Source organism: Oxyura jamaicensis, chromosome 4 (genome assembly GCF_011077185.1).
Source record: "Oxyura jamaicensis isolate SHBP4307 breed ruddy duck chromosome 4, BPBGC_Ojam_1.0, whole genome shotgun sequence".
NCBI classification, from domain to species: Eukaryota; Metazoa; Chordata; class Aves; order Anseriformes; family Anatidae; genus Oxyura; species Oxyura jamaicensis.
In genome coordinates this window covers 33,034,225-33,054,998 of record NC_048896.1, presented here as the reverse complement: position 1 = coordinate 33,054,998, position 20,774 = coordinate 33,034,225, and the positions used below count along the sequence as shown (strand labels likewise).

At 36.1% G+C, this 20,774-nt stretch overlaps 1 protein-coding gene across 2 annotated transcripts; it reads left to right on the top strand.

Annotated features, from left to right (window-relative positions):
• Window positions 1-2: 2 nt before the first annotated feature.
• Window positions 3-17,643, top strand: FBXO8 (F-box protein 8). Of its 2 annotated transcripts, none has more exons than XM_035324553.1 (6): window positions 3-134; window positions 4,164-4,500; window positions 6,752-6,878; window positions 14,348-14,466; window positions 16,021-16,217; window positions 16,999-17,643. In XM_035324553.1, exons 2-6 carry the CDS (start codon window positions 4,172-4,174, stop codon window positions 17,184-17,186), a joined length of 960 nt encoding a protein of 319 aa, XP_035180444.1. In that variant the 5' UTR covers window positions 3-134; window positions 4,164-4,171; the 3' UTR covers window positions 17,187-17,643. The 2 variants fall into 2 exon arrangements, with proteins under 2 accessions (XP_035180444.1, XP_035180445.1); XM_035324554.1 differs by lacking the exon at window positions 3-134 and adding an exon at window positions 295-493.
• Window positions 17,644-20,774: the final 3,131 nt, after the last annotated feature.

Sequence of the window (20,774 nt, the reverse complement as noted above, 5' to 3'; positions counted from 1 at the left end):
TCCCTGCGTGCCCGAGGGGCTGCCGGGCTCCCCCTGCCTCCTCCCTCCGCCCAGCCCCTCTCTGCCCGGCGCGGCCCCCGCCCCGGCTGGCAGCGGGTTCGTCGCGGCGGCGGTCGGGAGCCGAGCCCGCACAGGTAAGGGGCCCCGGAGGGCTGCCCTCAGCGGGGCAGCCGGCGGAAGACGGACGGGCGGCGCGGCCAATCGAAAGCGGCGGACAGAGGGGAAGGGCCAATGGGGGAGCGGGGGCGTCGCCTCCCCCGGGGTTAGGGGGACGGGGGGGGGGGCACGGAGTGCCCAAAGGGGCTGCCGCAGGGCTCCCTGCCCGCGGGCTTTGATGGCTGCCGCACGGATCCCCCCGGAGATCTGTGCCCGGCCTCTCTGTGGGGCTTTATCCGGCCGGGTGGCAGCCACCGCGCCCTTCTGGTTTAACCTGGGCAGCGCTCAGCTCTTAGTGCCCTGTCTTCAGGTGTCCGAGAAGGCTTTGGTGAGCCAGGTAAGGGGGTGAGGCGAGGGAGACGCGTTTGGTGGTGCCCTGGACACCCAAATCGGGCTTGGCAGACGTGGGGCAGGCACAGCCGGAGAGGTCAGCGCCTTATAAATAAGCTTCATGTTGTTTTCCCTGCCTAGTACGATCAAGCCATCAAAAGGTTTCCATTATTAGATAAAGTTATGTAAATTGGAGGGTTGGAGCCCACATCTGAGCGACTTACTGAATCTGGAGGTTGAAAATGGACGTTCAAAATAATTGAATAATGTACTTCTGGGCCCCATTACTCTAAGGGCCATGTAATAGCAGGGAGTCGACTCATCGTGTGTTACGAGTGAGTTCTCATAGCGTTTATCCGGGATTACTGCAAAGCCGAAAGCAATTGCTTGATGGGGGAAAGGGGACGCGATCCAGCAGACGGCATGGCAGCAGCTGGGTAGCCACACACATTACAGCCTGCTGATTTCCAGCAGCCGTTTCTGAGTGGTTTGGGTTGTGTCTCTCTTCCCGTCATCTCTGAAACTCCTTCAGTTGGTACTTAAAACAGAGCATCAATCAAAAGCCTGTTTACAATATTTCTGCAGTGGTGTCATCTGCGTAAGCATGTGAGTACGTTATAAGAGCTCTGGTTTCTTGACAGGTTTGTTTGTTTGTTTATGTCTCAGAGCCACTTTTTAGTGTTAAATAATTTAGAAGTGGCTGTGTTGTAAGTGATGTGTCACGCTTAGCGTTGTGTAGGGTGATAAACCAGCAACAAGTGTTAGCTCAGTATTGCTCAACAGAGAATATCCTGTGAACAGGAAATGCTAGCTGGGTATTACAGTAAAGACAGTAAGCTAGCAACTAAAATTTGGATATTTGATTTACAGCTAGGTAGAAAATCTTGATCCCTGAAACCATGACCGAGTTCTTTACGGGTGCTGCATACAAAACAGAAAGATAATCTGACCTTGAAGAGGTTTGAAAGCTATTATAAAATTGCCAGATCCTTACCAAGCGCCATAAAGTTTGCTTGGTAGCTCACTGGGCGCAGCCTTCCTATGGTCTGTTTCAGATACTGCTGTTGTTCTTTCTGTCTTGTCTTTTTCGTATATTATGGTTATGGAATTTGTCACAATATGATCCCTAATGTACCTCAGAGCCTTGAAAATTTCTTGTTGATACTTTTTTTTTTTTGCCTTTTATTTAGAGTATCTCCAAATCATTAATACTTTAGAAAGACTTTGTTATTGGTTTGCAGTTAACAAACATACATAGAAACGTAGCTTTGTTATAACGATGGAAACTGACATCAGAGTAGATGTCAAAAATACTAGCAAAATGGGTTCCTTAATTTGACTTCATGAGAAGATCTAGCAGAACTTTCCTTTCTCCTTACTTGACATGCACAGTTCACATAAGTTTTATTATTTCTTATTATGTAAAATTTCATGTTTGGTATTTCAGTACTGTTGTATTTTTTTCTTGCTGCCTTTCTTGCTCATATACAGTGCCTAGCAAAATGGAAACGTCATCTTCATTGAATCCTCTAGTTCAGTGATAATAACCCTTTTTGAAAGGCTGTATTTGCTCAGAAATTCTCTATATCTGCACTTTTCATCCCCTAGGAAAGTAACCTCCTAGTTCTTGGCTGTTGTGTGTCCTACCCAAACAAACTGGTTTTGAGCTTCGTTCTTTACTGCACAAATATGCTCTGCCTGCTCTTTGCAGCAGCTGGAGTTGGGAGTGGCAGGAGACTTGATGGGTTTATGCTTGTAGTCCCAAATACCAATTCTGGCACACCTATCTTTGATTCATTTAATAGCTCTTGATTTTATTGCAACTGCACTGGTGATCCTCCTGTGGGGATTAACATTCCTTCTCCTTGGAGAGATTTATTTGTTCAAAGACAGAAAAAGGTGGCAGTGAGCAACTGCAGCTCTGGGAATGATATTGCTTAAAAAAAAAAAAAAAAAAAAAAAAAAAAAAAAGTTGCTACCTCTTATTTTAATCTAGCTGGCAATTAAAGATATAGGCAGAGTTATTTTGTAAACATGTTTAATTTACAGCTGAATTTTGCAAACATCAGCATGAATTGCCAAGGCCTCTCCATTGCTTATGCTTTTTTTCTGTATTTTCTGTAATTTCTCTATTTTTATCACTCAGCCTTATCTGTGGCTTGTTTCTTTCTGCTTATGTAGAACGGTTTCCATCCATTTCCAACTTTTAACAGTTTTAAAGCCCCATTTTTAATTCCCTCTGCTAGTAAAATATAACTTTAAATGCATGTGAGATCCCATCAGACCATATGGAATTTCTTTCTCGAAAGTCAGCATCAGGATCCTGCAGATTCCTAGTATGATTACTTGGAGTGGTCTGTCATTACAGCAAAAGCCAGAAGATTAGATATATCACCATATATGCACTACTCGTGATGGGATTCAGACAACATTCCAATAATGAATTAGTGTGATATACTTGAATTTCCCTCTTAGTAAATGCAGGTTATTACTGAAGTTTGAATTGTGGCTTTCAGAAGTCATCAAACTTGACTAGCATAGAGGATCTGTTGTCTTTATTACAATCTGCAACCAAGTTTGACAAAAATAAATAAATAAATGCAGTGTACAAGTTGTGATAAGTAAATACAGAAGCCAGTGAGTTTTCTTTGTGTGAGGTTACTTTTAATCTTGTCTCTTACATTCAGTCTAAGTACTTCTGGGTACTCTTAAAGGTTTGGGATATGAGAGATTGTAATGCAGACATTGAAATGGCTGTACAGAGGGACAGCAAAGAGAAAGGAATAGACACCACCTTGTGTTCCAATCAAGACTTCTTCCAGGCTTTCAAAGCAGTGGCCTTACATTTTGGAGAATTGTTCAACACCGTAACTGAATTTACTGTCACGATGATTTCAGAATTCAACCTCTGTGTTCTCTTAAATTTATTTCTTTATTCTTTGTCACAGTGATTTTTTTTTTGAAAAAAAAAAAAAAAAGTTTAGGTAGGTCACTGTTTCCTACGGTTTTCAGGATTTTCAAAAATATAAACTTTTTTGCTTTACTTTTTTTTTTTTTTAACCTTTCTATGTTATCTACCAACCATCTGATGGATCTTTTATAAACCAAAGGTTCTGAGTTCTCACAAATAAGAAATTGAATCCTTAATATATAATCACTGAAGTAAGTTAGAAATATTGCAGCTAAAGCCATTCCTAAGTTAAGTGTTGCCTTAATGTCAGCCTGTTTTTATGTCCTGAGGACAATTTCATTTTTCCTTAAGTTTTATAGCATTTCAGTATTTCTAAATAAGCTTTTTAAATTACATTTTAAAGGAAGTGTGAAAAAGATAATTACAAATGTTCTGCTGGTTGAGTCTTGTTAACTTGCATCAGACATAGATAATCTTTGGTACTGTTTGCAGAAGTTTTTTTGTTGTTGTTGTTAATTTTGTAACCCTTCAAGCAAGGAAACATTTGGAAAAAAATCTTCTAGTTTTTGTTACAATTTTTTTTTCCAGTATTTATTCAGTTGCTCCTTTGGACACAGATTAAACTGTCAGCATAACTTTGACAAAAGTCACTTTTTTGTTATTCAGAACAAACCTACAATTTTAATTTTTTAATCTGTCTTGAGTCTGTCTTACAAATATTTTTAAATAGCTGAGAATATTTAACTTGTATTTTTATGTCCAACAGGCTCGCAGATGGGTCAGGGACTCTGGAGAGTTGCTAGGAACCAGCAACTGCAACACCAAGGGTACAGTGGACAAGGCTATCTTACCAGAGAACATGGTAGGAGGATAGCTACTAACAATGTTTCCAATACAAGCCACCGGAAACAAGCCCAAGGAGGCATTGATATCTACCACCTATTAAAGACAAGAAAATCTAAAGAGCAAGAAGGATTCATTAACTTGGAAATGCTGCCACCAGAGCTTAGTTTTACCATTTTGTCATACCTGAATGCAACTGATCTCTGTCTAGCTTCGTGTGTCTGGCAAGATCTTGCTAATGATGAGCTTCTCTGGCAAGGGTAAGAAAAAAAAAGTTACCTGGACATAGTAAAAACAATTATTAAACTTAAATGTTGTCTCAAAATGCACTTTGTATTGTTCAAACCTTAACAAAGGTTTCCTAAGTTAAAAGGAGAAATCTGAGTACAGATTAAAAATGTGTTATTCTGGATTTGTAATTATTATCAAGTATTAGTAGATGTTACTATACACACAAGTGTTCTTGGTGTAAGCATGTATGTGTATTACTACAAACCTGTTGTTTGATTATATCATGGGGGGAAAAAAAAAGGACTTGTCTTCCCATTTGTATTAACTCAACACAGAGCTGAGCTGTTTGTATTATTACTTCTCTGAACTTCAAATAAATATCTAGCTTAAGCAAGCAAATATATTCAGCTGAAGCTCCAGGTAGAAAGGAATGAGAACTCATGTACTTTACTTATCTTAGAGCAACATAAACATTTGTTTTTTTGGAAGACAGTGACGGAAGGGGGAAAGAAAAGGTAATTTCTGCAAATATATCATGGAATTTCTGCAGTTGAACAACAGCTGAAATGCACTTATACAACTCACAGAGGTAATTCTGCTTGTTTATATGTCCAGGAAATAAATAATGGAATGTTCTATCAAATAAAATAGTATAAGATCAGAATTGAATTACAAACACCATCTTTGATGTTTGGTGTTTTACAGCACTAGGGAAGAATCCTATGAAAACATACCTAGCTTAGAGTAGATGGTCAGCAGAATGTGTGTCTTCTTTCATAACATAGTCTTGCCCCTTAACTTAACTGACAGTAAGTAACATTAATATAATAAATGGGTTATTGTTCCAGGTCCTTTTTATTTTCTTTTCTTTGTGCTCTATGTTTTTTTCCTTCCGTCATCTATTTATTTGCCCATCTGCATTTGAAGCAGTTTTCCTTCCTATTATGCTTTATGAACTGCAGTAATAGAATAATGCAATTATGATTTCCTAGTCACAGTTGTTCTGTTGTTGGAGACTGTTGTCTTGACAGAAAATATGAATTCTGGTAAAGGTCCTGCTAAGTTTATTTACATCTTAACATTTCAGTAGGTATGCGTTGTACTGTTTTTGATCCTTAGTATGAAAACCATAAAAAATACAAGTAAATTTCCAGTACTAAAGCATAGGTATACTACAGCTTCTTAATTAAACAGTTGTATGTAGTGTATATTCTTAACATACAGGTAGAAAGTGTATTTCCCTCAGAAATATTTCGTCCTGTGAAATACCTCGTATATATAAATAAATATTTTAGTGAAATCTTCACAAATATTCCTTCCAATGATACAGTTTGGTGGTGAAAATCTGTCCTTATTTAGCAAATTTATAAAAGTCTCAGTTTGCATAATGTCTGAAAACATCTTAGTTTTTAATATTCCGTGTGTATTGGATGTGTTTGAGTTTAGGCTTCCGCAAGTTCTGTGGTTATAATTTGTCTGAACTCAGTCCAAATAAGACTCGGGTTCCTGATCTGAAAACCAAGTTTCTTTCACATTCTTAGCAGTTACCTGCTGAATCCTGACTATTGCAGTCAATTATTTACAAAACAGATGCCTTAAAGCAGAACCGCAACTAAAATAAGGAATGTATATAACAAATCGAAAGCCTAGGAAGTGATAGTTCAAGTGAAGTTCAGATGGTGTCATCAAAGAAACTGAGATGACGGACAGGAACTGATGAAACTGATACGGAGTCAGGATGGGACAGAAAGCAAAGAAACTGGGAACTAATGGAAAATATAGATGAAATATGCATGGAGTGGGGTTGGATCACATAACCCAGACTGGTCAAGACTGGAAAAAGACAGGTAGAAAGTAGTGAGTTGCATAATTTGGTGCAAATGTGGCATCTCACTCACTGCAGAACTGGAGCACAAGAAAATAAACACAATTTTTTAATCTCTGATACTGCTGCAGGAGAACAACTTGTCACTTGTTACCAACTGTTTGGATACTAGAGTGCCAGAGGTCCCAGCTGTGTGGATGTAATAATAATGCCACCTACTGGGATGCGTTTTTGAGATTGCATTCAAATACACCAAAACCTGCTAAAGAAAAAAATTATCACATAATTGAAGACTTTATCAACACACATGCAAAAGGCCTAAGAACTAAGTGTTACAATCAAGCTTTTTCTTACTGTTTGGGTGTTTGGCTTTGCAGCATTGATTGCATATTGATTCTGTAAATACATGAAATACAGAAAAGAATTTTGATAATAGACCAATTCTGTTTTCATAGGTTGTGCAAATCCACTTGGGGTCACTGTTCTATATACAATAAGAATCCACCTCTAGGATTTTCCTTTAGAAAATTGTATATGCAGCTAGATGAGGGCAGTCTCACCTTTAATGCCAACCCTGATGAGGTAAGTGAACTGTTGCTGACAGTAATAAACAGTTTAATTATGACTGTTGTTTTATAGCCGTAGACATATTAGAAGCAAAGTTTTAATAGGTATTTGTTTTACAATAGGACTGGTTAATACTAAGTTACAGTCCCTTCTTGGTCTTTTTTGCATATGGTACCTGTGCACATCATTTACATGGCTTGCCTCTTAAATGCTCTGTACAGTAGTCTGACCTATATGGATGTCAGAAACTCGTAACCATGTATTGGGTTGGGAACAAGGGGGAAATCCTAACTGAAGAGGCAGTGAGAAACTTAAAAAGGGTAATAATATACATACATAAACTAAAGTGCTGCTTTACAGTATGGATTTGATCACACTTAGTTGACTTCATGCAAATCAGGATGAGGTATAAAGTGACAGCAATTACTTCTGTGACAATTGCAATTTGTTGTAAAGCATTTTTAAACTTTCACTGTAAAGGAATGCATCTTGAAATATTATGGAAAAAGATATATACTGATGAGCTACCCAACAGATTGGTTTGATTTCTGTGGACACTTGTTCTGCATAAACCTAATCTTCTTTATACTATGTAATGCCATATATTTATTTTCAAAAAATACCCTATGTCAAACTAAAAGGTTTTCACTTATTAATTCATGTAACTAACTGGAAAAGTCAGCTTCTGCCTTCTCTCTGTCACCTTTCAAAGAAGAAAAGAGTTTGAGAGTAGACAGCTTTTGCCTGGGAAGTGCACAGTTAATGCCAAAGTGACAGAGAGTCTTTTGTGTACAAAACCAGACTCCTCCTGCTTCATGTTTCCTAGGAAGAGTTGGTAGACAGTACTGAACAAAAGGGAATATTAACTTCCTGCATATATTTATACATACACAAGGAAGTAGCAATTGAATAAATCCAAAGTAGGAAAAGAATTAAGAGTCATGAAAAGATATACTTCCAGGCGCCAATAGTTCACTCTGCTGATAAGATGGAGAAAACATGAACTTATGACCGCAGGGTGAAATAAATAAAGCAGTCATATGAATCATTGCAATAATGGGATTTTGTTTAAATTCTTGCTTTATCTCATATTCTGCTTGATAAAGAAACACACTAGTTTTATTAGTCACAAATTATAGTATTCTGTAATTTCTCTCGTAGAGCTCTGCCTTGAACTTTGATACACGGTGCTGAGATGTCTTATCAGCACCTTGCTGCTTGAGCAAGCATTGATTTTCAGCAGGATTTTAGTGAATATAGTAATAAATGTAAAGCTTTGCAAATGAAACACAATGTGTTTTCAAGGATATATGAAGTTTTAATTGGCAACAGCCTTGCCCACCCAAATTTTATTTTTGCCTTTCAATTTTAGGATAATTTTTCATTTCATATTTCAGTTTATAATATACTGTTATGTTCCAACCTAATTTAAAGTAATTGTGGTAGGTTTAAAGTATTTGGAGCCATCACAAAAAGCACTGAATAAATGTGTTGGTATTTTTCAAGGAAGTGAAGATGAGCAAATTAGAGCTACCTTATAGTATACCTAAACTAGGTATTAAATTTGTTATGCTACATTTCTTCTGACTTCGTTATATTGTACAGTGGCAATACGAACAGCCTGTGTCAGGCCTAGTGAGAGATTAGAACCTCAGGATATCTCCTAAGGGCTTCTGTTCCTCTCTCCCTGTGGAGCACCATAGCCTGGCAGGAAGCATTCAGGGCCTGAGTTTCAGGAGAATTCACAGATAACCATTGCTTTTTTTGTTTACAAGTGTGATATTGGCAGAATTATTATTATAAGGACTCTGACTGGAATATATGATATGACATTCCACTATGACAAATTGTGTCATGGAATTTCCTGCCAAACTCTGCTTTACATTTGATAACAGACCTGGTCAAAGTACTATAAAAATAGGAATATTTACAGCCACAGGAGCAAGATTCTCCAAAGGACACCTCCCATGTCATGAAAATGGGTAACCAGGCTCCACAGCAACAGCTCCAGAGCTAGCGGTGGCTCACGGGGTAGGGAAGAGCATCTACACACTTTGTGGTAGGATTCTCTGGTTAGCCATTGTTGTGTGCATGGTGTTGTGGTATCTGCTGTAATTTAATGTATCGGTTGTGTGCATGAGCTTGCATAATTCATAGCAGGTGCTCACATTCTGCTGAAAGGATGTGTGTAATCACATTACACAATCTGAAAACCTTCCAATGCATGTTTGGGTTCTGTTTTTCTGTTTGTTGTTTGGTTTTTCATCATAATGGCAGCACTGTTGTAGCCAAGATTTTGGAACTCTTTTTTGTTTCTTTTGGGAGAAGGGGTGGCTTAGTGTTAGTGTTAAGACTTGAATATTCTGTTGTTTAATCTGCCTACATGGTCTTTGCTGTATTTTATTCTAAAGAGCGTATGGCACATGCAAAACGTTTCTCATGCAGTGCTCATTCCATATCATGTATGCTTATGACTCAGAGCTTGTAAGCAACCAGAAGTTATTTCCCACTTTGTATACTGTTTCTGACTCCCTACAAAATATACTGTCAAGTTTATTACACAGGGCTATGCTATGGATTTAAGATGAGAAATGAAGGTGAAAAAATACTTCGGTCAGGAGAGAAGAACTAATTTTTGTTTCATTCTTGATCATAGCAATTCTTAAAGATGCTGCTTAATAGCATTTATTTGTATGAATTTATTGGAATCTGGACTGTATTCAAGCTCTCAGCCTTCATGGAGGTCAGGATATCCTTTATGTAGCATAGTAACAGCAAAGTACAGTCAACAGAGAGTGTTTACACTATATTTGGCTTTCCAATTTTATGGAAATTGGTTCATTCATTACCAGCTGCCCTTAGTTTTTATTAGGGAGGTGAGTTTTCTGTTCTTGGTTATAAATGAATTTTTAGTGGTGTGCATAAAGCTATCTTACCTGGCTTTTAATTATAGATAGTCTGTAGATGATGGAATATTTACTGTGCTGTATATTTCTAGCCAAATTTTTGCAGCACTTACCCCATTTCGTAGTGATCTACTAATCAAGCCAAGGATGAGATGCATTGATTTATTTCTCCTAAGAATATTAAAAGTATGTGCATGTGACAGGGCAAGAAGTTCTATGTGATTTCAACTTCCATTCTAACTATGTGAAAAGGTGGAATGGATGAGAGAGTTGAAACTATTTTGAAAACTGTCCTTTTAAGTCAAAGAACGTCAGTGATATAAATTACCAGTTATGGAAGCTGTGTAACATCAAAAATATTTCTACAATTAAAAGATTGCATCACAAGTGTGTATCACTGAGACTGTATTTTAAAGACATGCAATGAAAGAGGCTGTTGAAGTGGATGTTTTATACTGTGTCCACGTTTGTCACCAAATGACTTAATCACTGTATGACCTGATAACTTAGGAAAAGAACCTTATAAATACCTATTAGAAAATATAAAATCATTGCTTGTGTTCTGCTCTGGAAGAATCACCATAAATGCATTAAGATACTGTTATTTCTCTAGAAAAAAAAAATGCAAATAATAATACTGTACATTTCTAATTATCATTTACTAATCATGTTAGCGTTACCTTGAAGCCTCAAATAGAAATTGGGGATAGAAAAGGCCAGGGGCCTTTATTTATATACAAAATAAAAGCAGAGTCACTGCCCCCCAAAAAATCATCTATATAATCAAGCTAATATTTAAATTCCCATATTTCCTAAGCATTTATGTAAGAATGCTCAAATTTATTTGGCGATCAAAATCCTCCTTTTTTTTTTTAATATAGCACAGTCTAGAAAGAAAACTACATTTTGTGTTGATATTTACATAATCCTACCAAAGCCTGAAAAAGTCAACTGAAAATGCTAATGTTGATATGCTACTAGCAATTTCCTTAGTCACCTTTTAAAACTGCATAAACTGAACAAATAGAGCAGTGTACAGATGTTTGTCAGATTTCAAGTGTTAAGTGAAATTTGTCTTTATTGACAAATGTATATGTCACATATTTATCTGTAGTGGTTTTAAATGTCCATTAGGTAAAAAGTTTCATGATCTCCTACTTCAGATTTGGCAGACAATTCCATTTAAATATTAAAAACAGAGAACGTGTGTATGTGTAGGAGGAGAGGAAATGTGACTTCAAAGAGTTCTGTGTCACCAACTTAGAGTACAGCTGGTTTGTTTTGTATTTGTAACTAAACAGAAAGGTCCAAGGCAACTACAAATGTTTCAATGTTAACTACTTTACTGAAAAAATCTGGAAGTACCATTAGGAGAGAATAAAATCAATGCAGAAATTAACCCAAGTTTGTAAAAGAAAACTTTTTGATTTTCAGCTGTCCTGTATGGATATAAATGAATGGAAAGACTCTTGGGAACTAGCGAAAGTAAGCTAGAGGTGTCAATGCTGTAACAGAATAGGTTGGTAATATAAGCATTTTGTGTCTGGGGAAAAAAAAAAAAAAAAAAAAAAAAGGCACTTATAGAAAATAAGTTATGGAAACACAAGGAATTGCTTTCTTGTTACTATTGGGCTGTAGCTGTGATTTCTGTTTCCACATCAAAGTACTCTTCCATCCATGAAGATTTTATCCAGAGCTGGCATCTTGGCCATGGAAGGCAAGGCATCTTTAAGGCATCTTTCCTAACTCTGTAATGCTGAGAATATCGTAGGGACAAGCAGGTTCCTCGCAGAAGTTAGAGAGCTGCTAGCAATCTAGGCTGTTGTGCTGTTCACCGAATTACTGTTCCTCCAAACCAGCTCAACCTGCTGTATTTGCTCAGTATTAAAAAGACCTCTTCAGACCTGGTGGATAGTGGCCCAGATCTGCCTAGCTGAATTCAGTCAAATGTTGCCTAGGAGAATCACCAGATGACTGAAAAATAATCTTAGCATATATTTTAACAGCGTGTAGGACTACTTATTTCAGCTAGTATACCTGCCACAAGCAACCATTTTAGCTTCCTAAAGGGATTTATTTGAAATGTGGGTTCTGAGAGGAATTCAAGGCAGTGTTTACAGTGTTACAGAAAGCAGATTTGATGACATGCCTTAAATCTTGAAAATAAATTTAATTTGCTGTGGGCCAAAATTTAAGAACTTTGAAGAGAAATCAGGTTTCTATTGCTGCGAAGTATTTGTGGTTGCTTAGGAAGAAATAAAAAGCAACTAAAGGTGATGGCTTGTGTTGAAGTGTATTTTATTTACACCCTGTTTATTTGTGAAAGAGATGAGGAAAATGAATAAAGAGACTGCATTCACAGAGTGAGATTGTCAAGTGTTGTGTGGTGGGGAGAGAGAGGGAATTAAGAGATGGGATAAAAATGTTTTGCAAAGACTCATTAGAGTATCAGATAAGGATCTTACACTGAGTTGCAATCTAATGCACAAAATAAATGACTTACGGCATTTACTGACACAGAAAAATCAATCCCCTGTTTGTCTTACAGTAGATGCTGTTTTCATGTTTCATCTATGAAGTGCCAGGTATTTTCTGTATATGTTGCAGAAGTGTTCATTAAATAGCTGCATCATAAATGCGTTTAAAAGTAGAGCATTACTGAAACTTCTTTGACAGGGTCCAGTTTATATTACCTTAAACAAGCACTTCTTACTGAAGCAAATGCTAAAGTCTCATTAGGTCAGGATATAAGTAAAGGAGGCATAGTTAAGCCAAAAGTGTAAAGAATAGTGAAGCCCTGGTGTCCTGCTGTTAGTCACGGATACACTGCCAAAATACTTGTGAAATGAATAAGAGGTTCATACTCACTTTGGTCTCCCATTTTTACATTCCCATTTACCGCTAATTCAAGAAAGTACTTAACCATACATTGCCTGTCCCTATTTCAAACAGACTTAAATATAATCTAATTTGGACTTAAATGCAGACGTATAATGCAGTACATTTCATTACTGTCGCAAATAAGAAGTATTAAAATCAGGCACTAAATCTGCTGGTTTATTTTTTTCTTAACTGTACTCTGTATTTGTTTTAGAAAGCATTCTGTTAAAAATAAAGTATACTCCTCCACTGCTATTTTTTGTAAATATATAAGCTAAAATTATGGACTTTTTTTTTTTTTTTTAAAAAAAAAAAAAAAAGGTTACATAATATTACAGGTGTTTATTGGCTTTTCACTTGTCATGGATATCTTAAGTATCGGACTCTGTATCTCAGGACATATATTCTAATTTATTTTTTACTTGATATAAGTGAGGTTTTGTTTTACTGATCCACTTCATATAACATCTTTCCAAAGCTGTGCTCAGTACTTTATTTCTTTTTTAAGCAAAATTGCACAGCACTGGGAAGTTAGTTTATAGAGTGAACAGGTTTCCCCTACGTGTTTATAGATGTAATGTATACAATGTAAACTAAAAGGGCAGACTTACAAAAAAATAGTGGTCTCATTTCAGAAGATTTCAGAAGTGTTTTAAAGGTGATATAGTAGTGGCACTACCTTGGTGTACACTACCTACACAGAGATGCACTCCCTACACGTTTTACATTATTTCAACATTATGGTGTAATAGATACTGTAATTAAGGTACGTAAAATTTCTGTTTAACAAATTCGCAGAACCACTCCCACTCCCTGGCAAATTGAAATGAAGCTAGTTGGTTAGATTTTTGTTGTTTAAAAATTTGAACATTTTAAAAATCCATCAAGGTGGTCTTGATCAAAGGGAAACTAGTCTTCATGCTTTGGGATATTTCAGTGAACATAAAAAATTCAGGATATTGTTGAAATATTTTTATGAAATATTTTTATTTTTAAATGAAATTTGGCATGTGTATTCTATAAGAAATGTGTGCTTGGCAAAGTGTGGAAAATTCTGAAAATTACAATGTGAATATTAAATATACACAATAGTTCTATCTTTCTTAAGGTATTATATATATTGTTGCAGTGTTCTTATTTATGTGTATGCACATTTATATATGTTTATATTTACCTATGCTTTGAAATCAGTGTGCTTGTGTTTATTTGCATTGTTACACATTTAAACAAATGCATTTAATGCATCTATTTGAATGTGATGCATCATATACATGTGAGAACATTAATGTTTTAGTCAAAGATTTTAAAGACAAAACACATTATGGCTAAGATTTTCTTCTCCACAAAATTTAGGAAATTAAAAGTTATGGTCCCTGTAGCATTTTAAATACAATTTTTAACAGTATTAAAACCATATTTTAGTCTACTCTGTAAATGAGATACTACAGAATCATCATGCTCGTTATGGGATTCATAATTTTAAATGTCCTACTGTGAGTATATGTAAAATCTCAACCATAACAACAAATTAAGTTCCTTTTAGATTGTATTGTGCATGTTGAAATATTATTGAGAGGAAAAGGAATAATTCTGCTTAAAAAAAAAAAATCATTGTTGCTACATTGCTAAGGACAGTGCTTGTTCCTAAACATAATATGAAGATTAAACATATTTATATGTACATGTCTTTTATCTCAGGGAGTCAACTACTTTATGTCCAAGGGCATACTAGACGATTCGCCAAAGGAAATAGCAAAGTTTATCTTTTGCACAAGAACACTAAATTGGAAGAAGCTGCGAATCTATCTTGATGAAAGGTAACTTGAATTTCTTGTGAGGAGAAAACCACTATTCTCAGTGTACAGCACCATTCAACAATAAATATTTTGCTTATATTAATATAATTTTATTGATGTAAAACTACATGAAAATGCAACTAAGTAATGCTTTTGCTAAATCTGAACAGTTTCTTGGTTCTAGAATTTGTGACTATAACACCTTATAAGAACCCTTGAAAATATTACTTATAACCAATGAATCAATCTCACAGTGTGCTATTTCTCCATTTTTGCAGTTCTTCATATAAATTGTTTGTAAGTTGTAGCATGCATTCAAACAGCACAGGATAGTTTGTGCTGTATGATGTTCAGGACTTGCAGATATTTTGTTGCTTTTTTTGATTTGGTCTTTCCTTTTGGTGTTAAGCAGGAAAAACAATTGTCTTATGAAGTGGTAGTAGCTTTTCAATTAACGATGGATTATCTAACCACTATTTGATTGTGGTAGGGAACTCTACCCCATACTGTAGCATGCTCTTCCACCTCCACAGTGCTTTCTTTTGCCCATCAGGGTACCTTCAGGTTGGGGTGGTGTAGTATCAGGAAAGAGGGGCACCAACTACCAGTTCAAACGAAAGTTGTAAGAGGAGGAAAATAATAACTGGACTTATATAGAAAGAGCAGAGGGACAGCAGCATTTACAGCAGGAATCCTCTCCAGCTTCTCATCCTATTCAGCCTGTAATACTAAAGAAATAAAAGGAGTCATTTTTTAGTAGTATCATTACCACTGACAGTCCTGTGCTATAAAACCTCAGATTATCAAGTTTTGGTATAATAGAAGAAATACAAAACCATTTATCAGATGAGATTGCAAGTTAATTTTAGCAACCCCTACTGCCATTCATCTTCCCTTCATGGAGTGTAATCAGGCACTGAAAGTTAAACTAGGTTTCTAGATGTCCCTCTTAGTATTGAACTGTGTAATAGAAAGGACCAATGTAACAGTTTCACTCAAATTTATTTCCAAATTTGCTTCAGATGTCGTCTTCATGTCTATTTGTTTAGGTTAGTCTGAATGATTTCATTGTTTCTGTGCACAGTTGAAAACACTTCAGAGCATTGCACTCTGATGGACTTAGACTTTAAAGGGGCATTGAGAGAAAATTTTATCTAACTTAAGATGGGTTTTAACAAGATATTGCTATAACAGCTTCTACTTAGGCAACAAAATCTGCATGATACACAAAAATGTATTCCCTTTACTGTCTCTTTAAATGACTTTGTCAGATAGCTTAAAGGAGTTGAAGCCTTTATGTGTACTATAAGTGACTATGCATATAAAGAAATATAAAATGCTAATTAATGTATATTTTTATGATATTTGGTTACTATTGTAAGTGCCTGATAACATCTATATTACTATCTTTGTATTGTTAGTGATAATTTTGTCTTTCAACAAAAATAAAGCTAATAAACTATTCTAAAGCTCAAACTACTGTAAACCTTTTGGATTGATTTTTAAACCTACATTTTCATATGTAAATAGGTATAAAATAAACTTCTCTAATCATGTGGGATTTTCTTCTACCAGGCGAGATGTTTTGGATGACCTTGTGACGCTGCACAACTTCAGAAATCAATTCTTACCAAATGCACTGAGAGAGTTCTTCAGACATATTCATGCCCCTGAGGAGCGTGGGGAGTACCTTGAGACTCTTATAACAAAGTTCTCTCACAGATTCTGTGCTTGTAACCCTGATTTGATGAGAGAGCTTGGCCTTAGCCCTGGTAAGCAAAAAGAGCTTTGATTCAGTGAATCACTCTGTATTTCTGTGCATATTTGATTGATGTTACTGCTCACAATAGATACACAACCAGCACCTAAAATTTTTGTCAAAGTACAAATATGGCTTGGGAGGGTCTTTCAGGTCTTTCACCTATGTTGAATATTCAGGCATCATCCTGTTTGGGCTGGAGAAAAAAAAAAAAAAACGTACAGATTCTTTTCTTAGACCCAGCTGAGAAGTGTTGAGGGATAAACTTGTTATCTTTCCTCCAATTTTTCTGTGTTTAAGCTCTGTACTATCTCTAAATTCCCTCTTGCAAAGACTTAGACACTTAACATTTTGCCCTGTGGATAGTACCAGAGAAATGAGAGAATTTGGGGCCTCACTGAAGTTAATAAGCATTTCTAATTGGTTGCTGGGGAGCCAGTTTTCAGCAATAGGACTGCTTTTAAAGATATTTAAAGATAAGTTTTAGCTGGATGTTGACCTTAGTTTATAAAAACATCAAGAATCCATTTAAATGAATGTGCATAGAGCCATCAGTGACTTTTGGATATTGTCAAAATATTAAGAGATTTGTAATTGTTCATCTGGCAATGTGCTGATGTTATTACTTTGACAATTGTTATAGTAAATTTTATGTTGGTGGGATATGGCTTTGTATTGCTATGTACCTATACGTACAATTATAGGCCCAGATGCTGAAGACCTGGTAAGATTCTTGGACAGGAAATAATATTTGTAATAATCACCATTGCCTTTTATTTTTTTTTCTTGTCTAGATGCAGTTTATGTACTGTGTTACTCTTTGATTCTACTTTCCATTGATCTAACCAGCCCTCATGTGAAGAACAAAATGTCAAAGAGAGAATTCATCCGAAATACACGACGAGCTGCACAGAATATTAGTGAAGATTTTGTAGGGCACCTTTATGACAACATCTACCTTATTGGCCATGTGGCTGCCTAAAAGCACAATTTGCTAGCACTTAATATTTGTAATTTTCAAAAACTACATCAGTTCAAGAAATTTATTATTTTGTAGAGATGGGGGTTATTTTAGTGCTGGTCATTCTAACCTCTGTATGCAATCAAAGTTTGTGTGTGTAAGTGCGTGTATGTGCAAAACTACCTTTTCTAACTATTTACTGTGGGAATGAAAGGATTTGGAGATTTGTTTTTCGTAATTTTTTTAGTTTTGCACAAAAGAATGCCATTAGTCTGACATAGCTATTTACAAATGTTAAAACTGACATTACAGTCTAAGCTGACAAAGTGGTGGATTTGTGCATTAGATCTGCTTGAAACTTTAATAAGTTCATTCTTTTTAAAATGCCATGTAATGTGTATATATTTAACTAAAGAGGTTTATAATCATAATTATTTTATTGTAAAATATTTTAACTAAAATTTCTTTTATCTCTTAAGAGTGTACTTCTTTTTTTGCATTAAGCTTTTTCTTTTACAGTGCTAATTACCTCAGATACATATGTTAGAGAAACATTGATTTGAATACTATAAGAAATTTTATTCTAGAAGATGACAATGCTTGTAAAATATCGAAGTTGCTATTTAATACTATATGACTAACTTGAATAATAGCAATGTGCTATTCACTCAAATTTAACGAAGATTACAACCTCTGTTTTAGATGAACCCTGATGTTAGTTGGGCACAGCCTAGGAAGAATGTTTTACACATAGCTAACCTATATTGTATGCACATTGCTGATGTAGGACAACTACATTCAGCTATTCAGCACTGTAAGCAAAGGAAAATTTCAGCAGGGAAAGTGGTAGAGAGCAGCTAAACATGTTGCTTCTTTTAACCGCTTCCCTCAGTTTAGAAGTGTCAATGATGGAAATGCCTAGGCAAATTTATACCAGATGACTCATTGTTAAAGCTGTTAAAAACAGTGACTGTGCACGCTTAGAGTGGTTACTGTGCAAGACTGGAGCTGTTGCAGACTGTTTGCCCAACCCAGATACTGAAGTATTCTTTCTGAGTCTCTTATGTAGCTAGACTTTTAAATACTTCTAGATTTATGAAAATACTTGAGAAATGGTTTCAAGTCAGATCATATCTTACATTCTCTGAAGCGTGTAGAATATTAGTGCATTTTCACTGCAAATGCAGGAAGTTAGGGATTTTTGCCTGGTTTTAACTCGTAGTGCAGTGCTTCTCTTAAACTGACATCATATGTAGTTGAAATAAGAGCCATTCCTTAATCTTCTCCTGATGGTTTGTTTACATAATCCTCAGCTATCTCTAGCATCTGGTTTCATTATAGTAACTAATAGATTTATCATTTTTACCTGCCACACCATGAGATGAGGTAGAAAGATCTTAGTTCTTTTACAGATTGCTGTGGATTTTTTGTTTGCTTGTTTTTTTTGTTTTGTTTTGTTTTTTAATGTAGGAAGCTTATGCCAGAGATAGGAATTGAATGCAGGTTGTACTCCTCATAGGCATGCACTTTGCCCACACTGCTGCTTTATCTTTGGCACTGAATGGTTATTACATTGGTCTTAGATGTGAGAAAAGCAATGACTGACAATATACTTACTTCAGTCTACATAAGGGCTACATAAATAACGGGAAAAAAATGCAGCTACTGCTGCTTCTTCAAGTATTTAGCATACGCAAGATTTTGTTCATAGCTCTGGTTCACATGCAAAAATGCACTCAGAAAGAGATGTATTTTTTTATTAAATTACCTTTAATCAAGTTTAAATGTCATTTGTGTTTGTGTAGCATACACTGACAGCAGTATTGCAGCAATCTTCCAGCGAAGTATCATTCCCCTCTCTCAGGGTCCCTCATTGCTTCACTCTGTGTCCTTTAATGTATTTCACAAGGCCCAAGGGTGCATTCCTTAATTGTTTATTAATCTCAAACATGAAATGTTAAAAACATAATATTAAGCATTGCCTTAGGCAAAGGTCTGTCCCTGTTCAAAACAAAAACAAAACAAAACAAAACAAAAAAAAAAGGAAAATTGTAATGTAATCTGTAAAACCAACAATAAGGACAAGTCTCTGTGTGTTCCTTGAGGTGCTCTTACATGAAGACTGCAGATTACAGCTTTCTAGAAAACACTCCTCAGACATTACGCACATAAAGAGAAGAATTCAATGAATTTTGAAGTTACAACTAATCTTATCTGGAAGAGTTTTCTTCTGGGACCACAAATGCAGTTTAAGGTCTAATTCTCTTCTCAGTGGCACCTATGTTTACATGAGAGATAGTGTTTTAGATTTTGCACTGTTACGAAAGTACAACTCGTTAATCTGCATTTCTCTTACTTCCCAGTTACCCTCAGTTCCCATCGTCAGGCAGATACAGAACAAAACCTTCAGGCAGTCAGAATATGTTCTGTTTGGGATAGTTGAGTACATCTGTTAACGAGGTTTAGAAAGCTTCAGAGACCCAGGTGATAAAGTAGAAACAGGACTATATGCTTAAAGTCCAGGGGGGAAAAAAACGTACAAATAACAGCATCTGACCTTCCAAATATGATTTTGAACAGCGTGAGTTGATTAGCACCCAACTCATGCTGTACATTATGTTACCAATTCAGAGTGGAGTAGAAAACCTCATTGTTCCACATGTGAATTCCCATAGAGGTAACCAATAAACAAAAAATTGTAATAGACATCTCATCTGTTCTTTTTCCTTTTGAGGTTTGTGTCTTTCTCCAGAGTGGCAGGTAAGTACTTTTTATTTATTTATTTTTAAAAATCTAGATTTTTCTTGAAGTTAGGCAATTTTCTGCCATGTTTTACAAGAAAAAAATAAATCTTAAGCAGGTGCAAAACCACTCTTACAAAGAGAAAAGATAAAGTTTGAATTTCCTTAATCATCCTCCAAAAGTCCTCTAAAAACAAAGGTTTGCGCAGTGTCTTCTTCAGTATACACTATTGCTTTCTCCATGTACATTTGAAAAGAAAATAGTGATAGGTACTACACTGCCCCAGGTGTTATTGAGCACTGTACTACTGGTTTGCTGTGAAAGTAGCTACTTGATCAAGCCCTTCAGAAGATCTCAAACCTAATTACGTGAATGTGATCATACTGTTAACTGCAAAATGATTCCCAAGCTAGGAGGAGATTCTACCACTGCATGTCCTTTGAAATCTGGCCATGCATCTTACAGATTTGTACCAAGAGAAATACTCTGTGACTGCTTGTTAGGAAGCTGTGGAAGAACTCTCTCCTGACTGGAATTCACTAAGTCAAACTGGAAGGTGGTATGTAAGTAATGTTGCCTGCACACTTAACTGTGTAGCAGATACATCAAAGGAAGAAAAGAGCCTGTGGCATAGCAAATGCTGGTTACTCTGGTCCTAAAAATCTAAAGCTGTGTTTTGAACATCCATTTCTGAAATTCTGCTGACTTTAGAATACACTTCAGATGTGACAGAAATACAATTGTTCTTGCTTGTGTGTAGGGGAAACTAGTGTACCTGTGTCCACTTGAAATACCACATAATACAAGCTTTGGGGGGCTGGATTAATTTCTGAGTTTCATTGCATTTGTTTAAAGAATATGATGCAT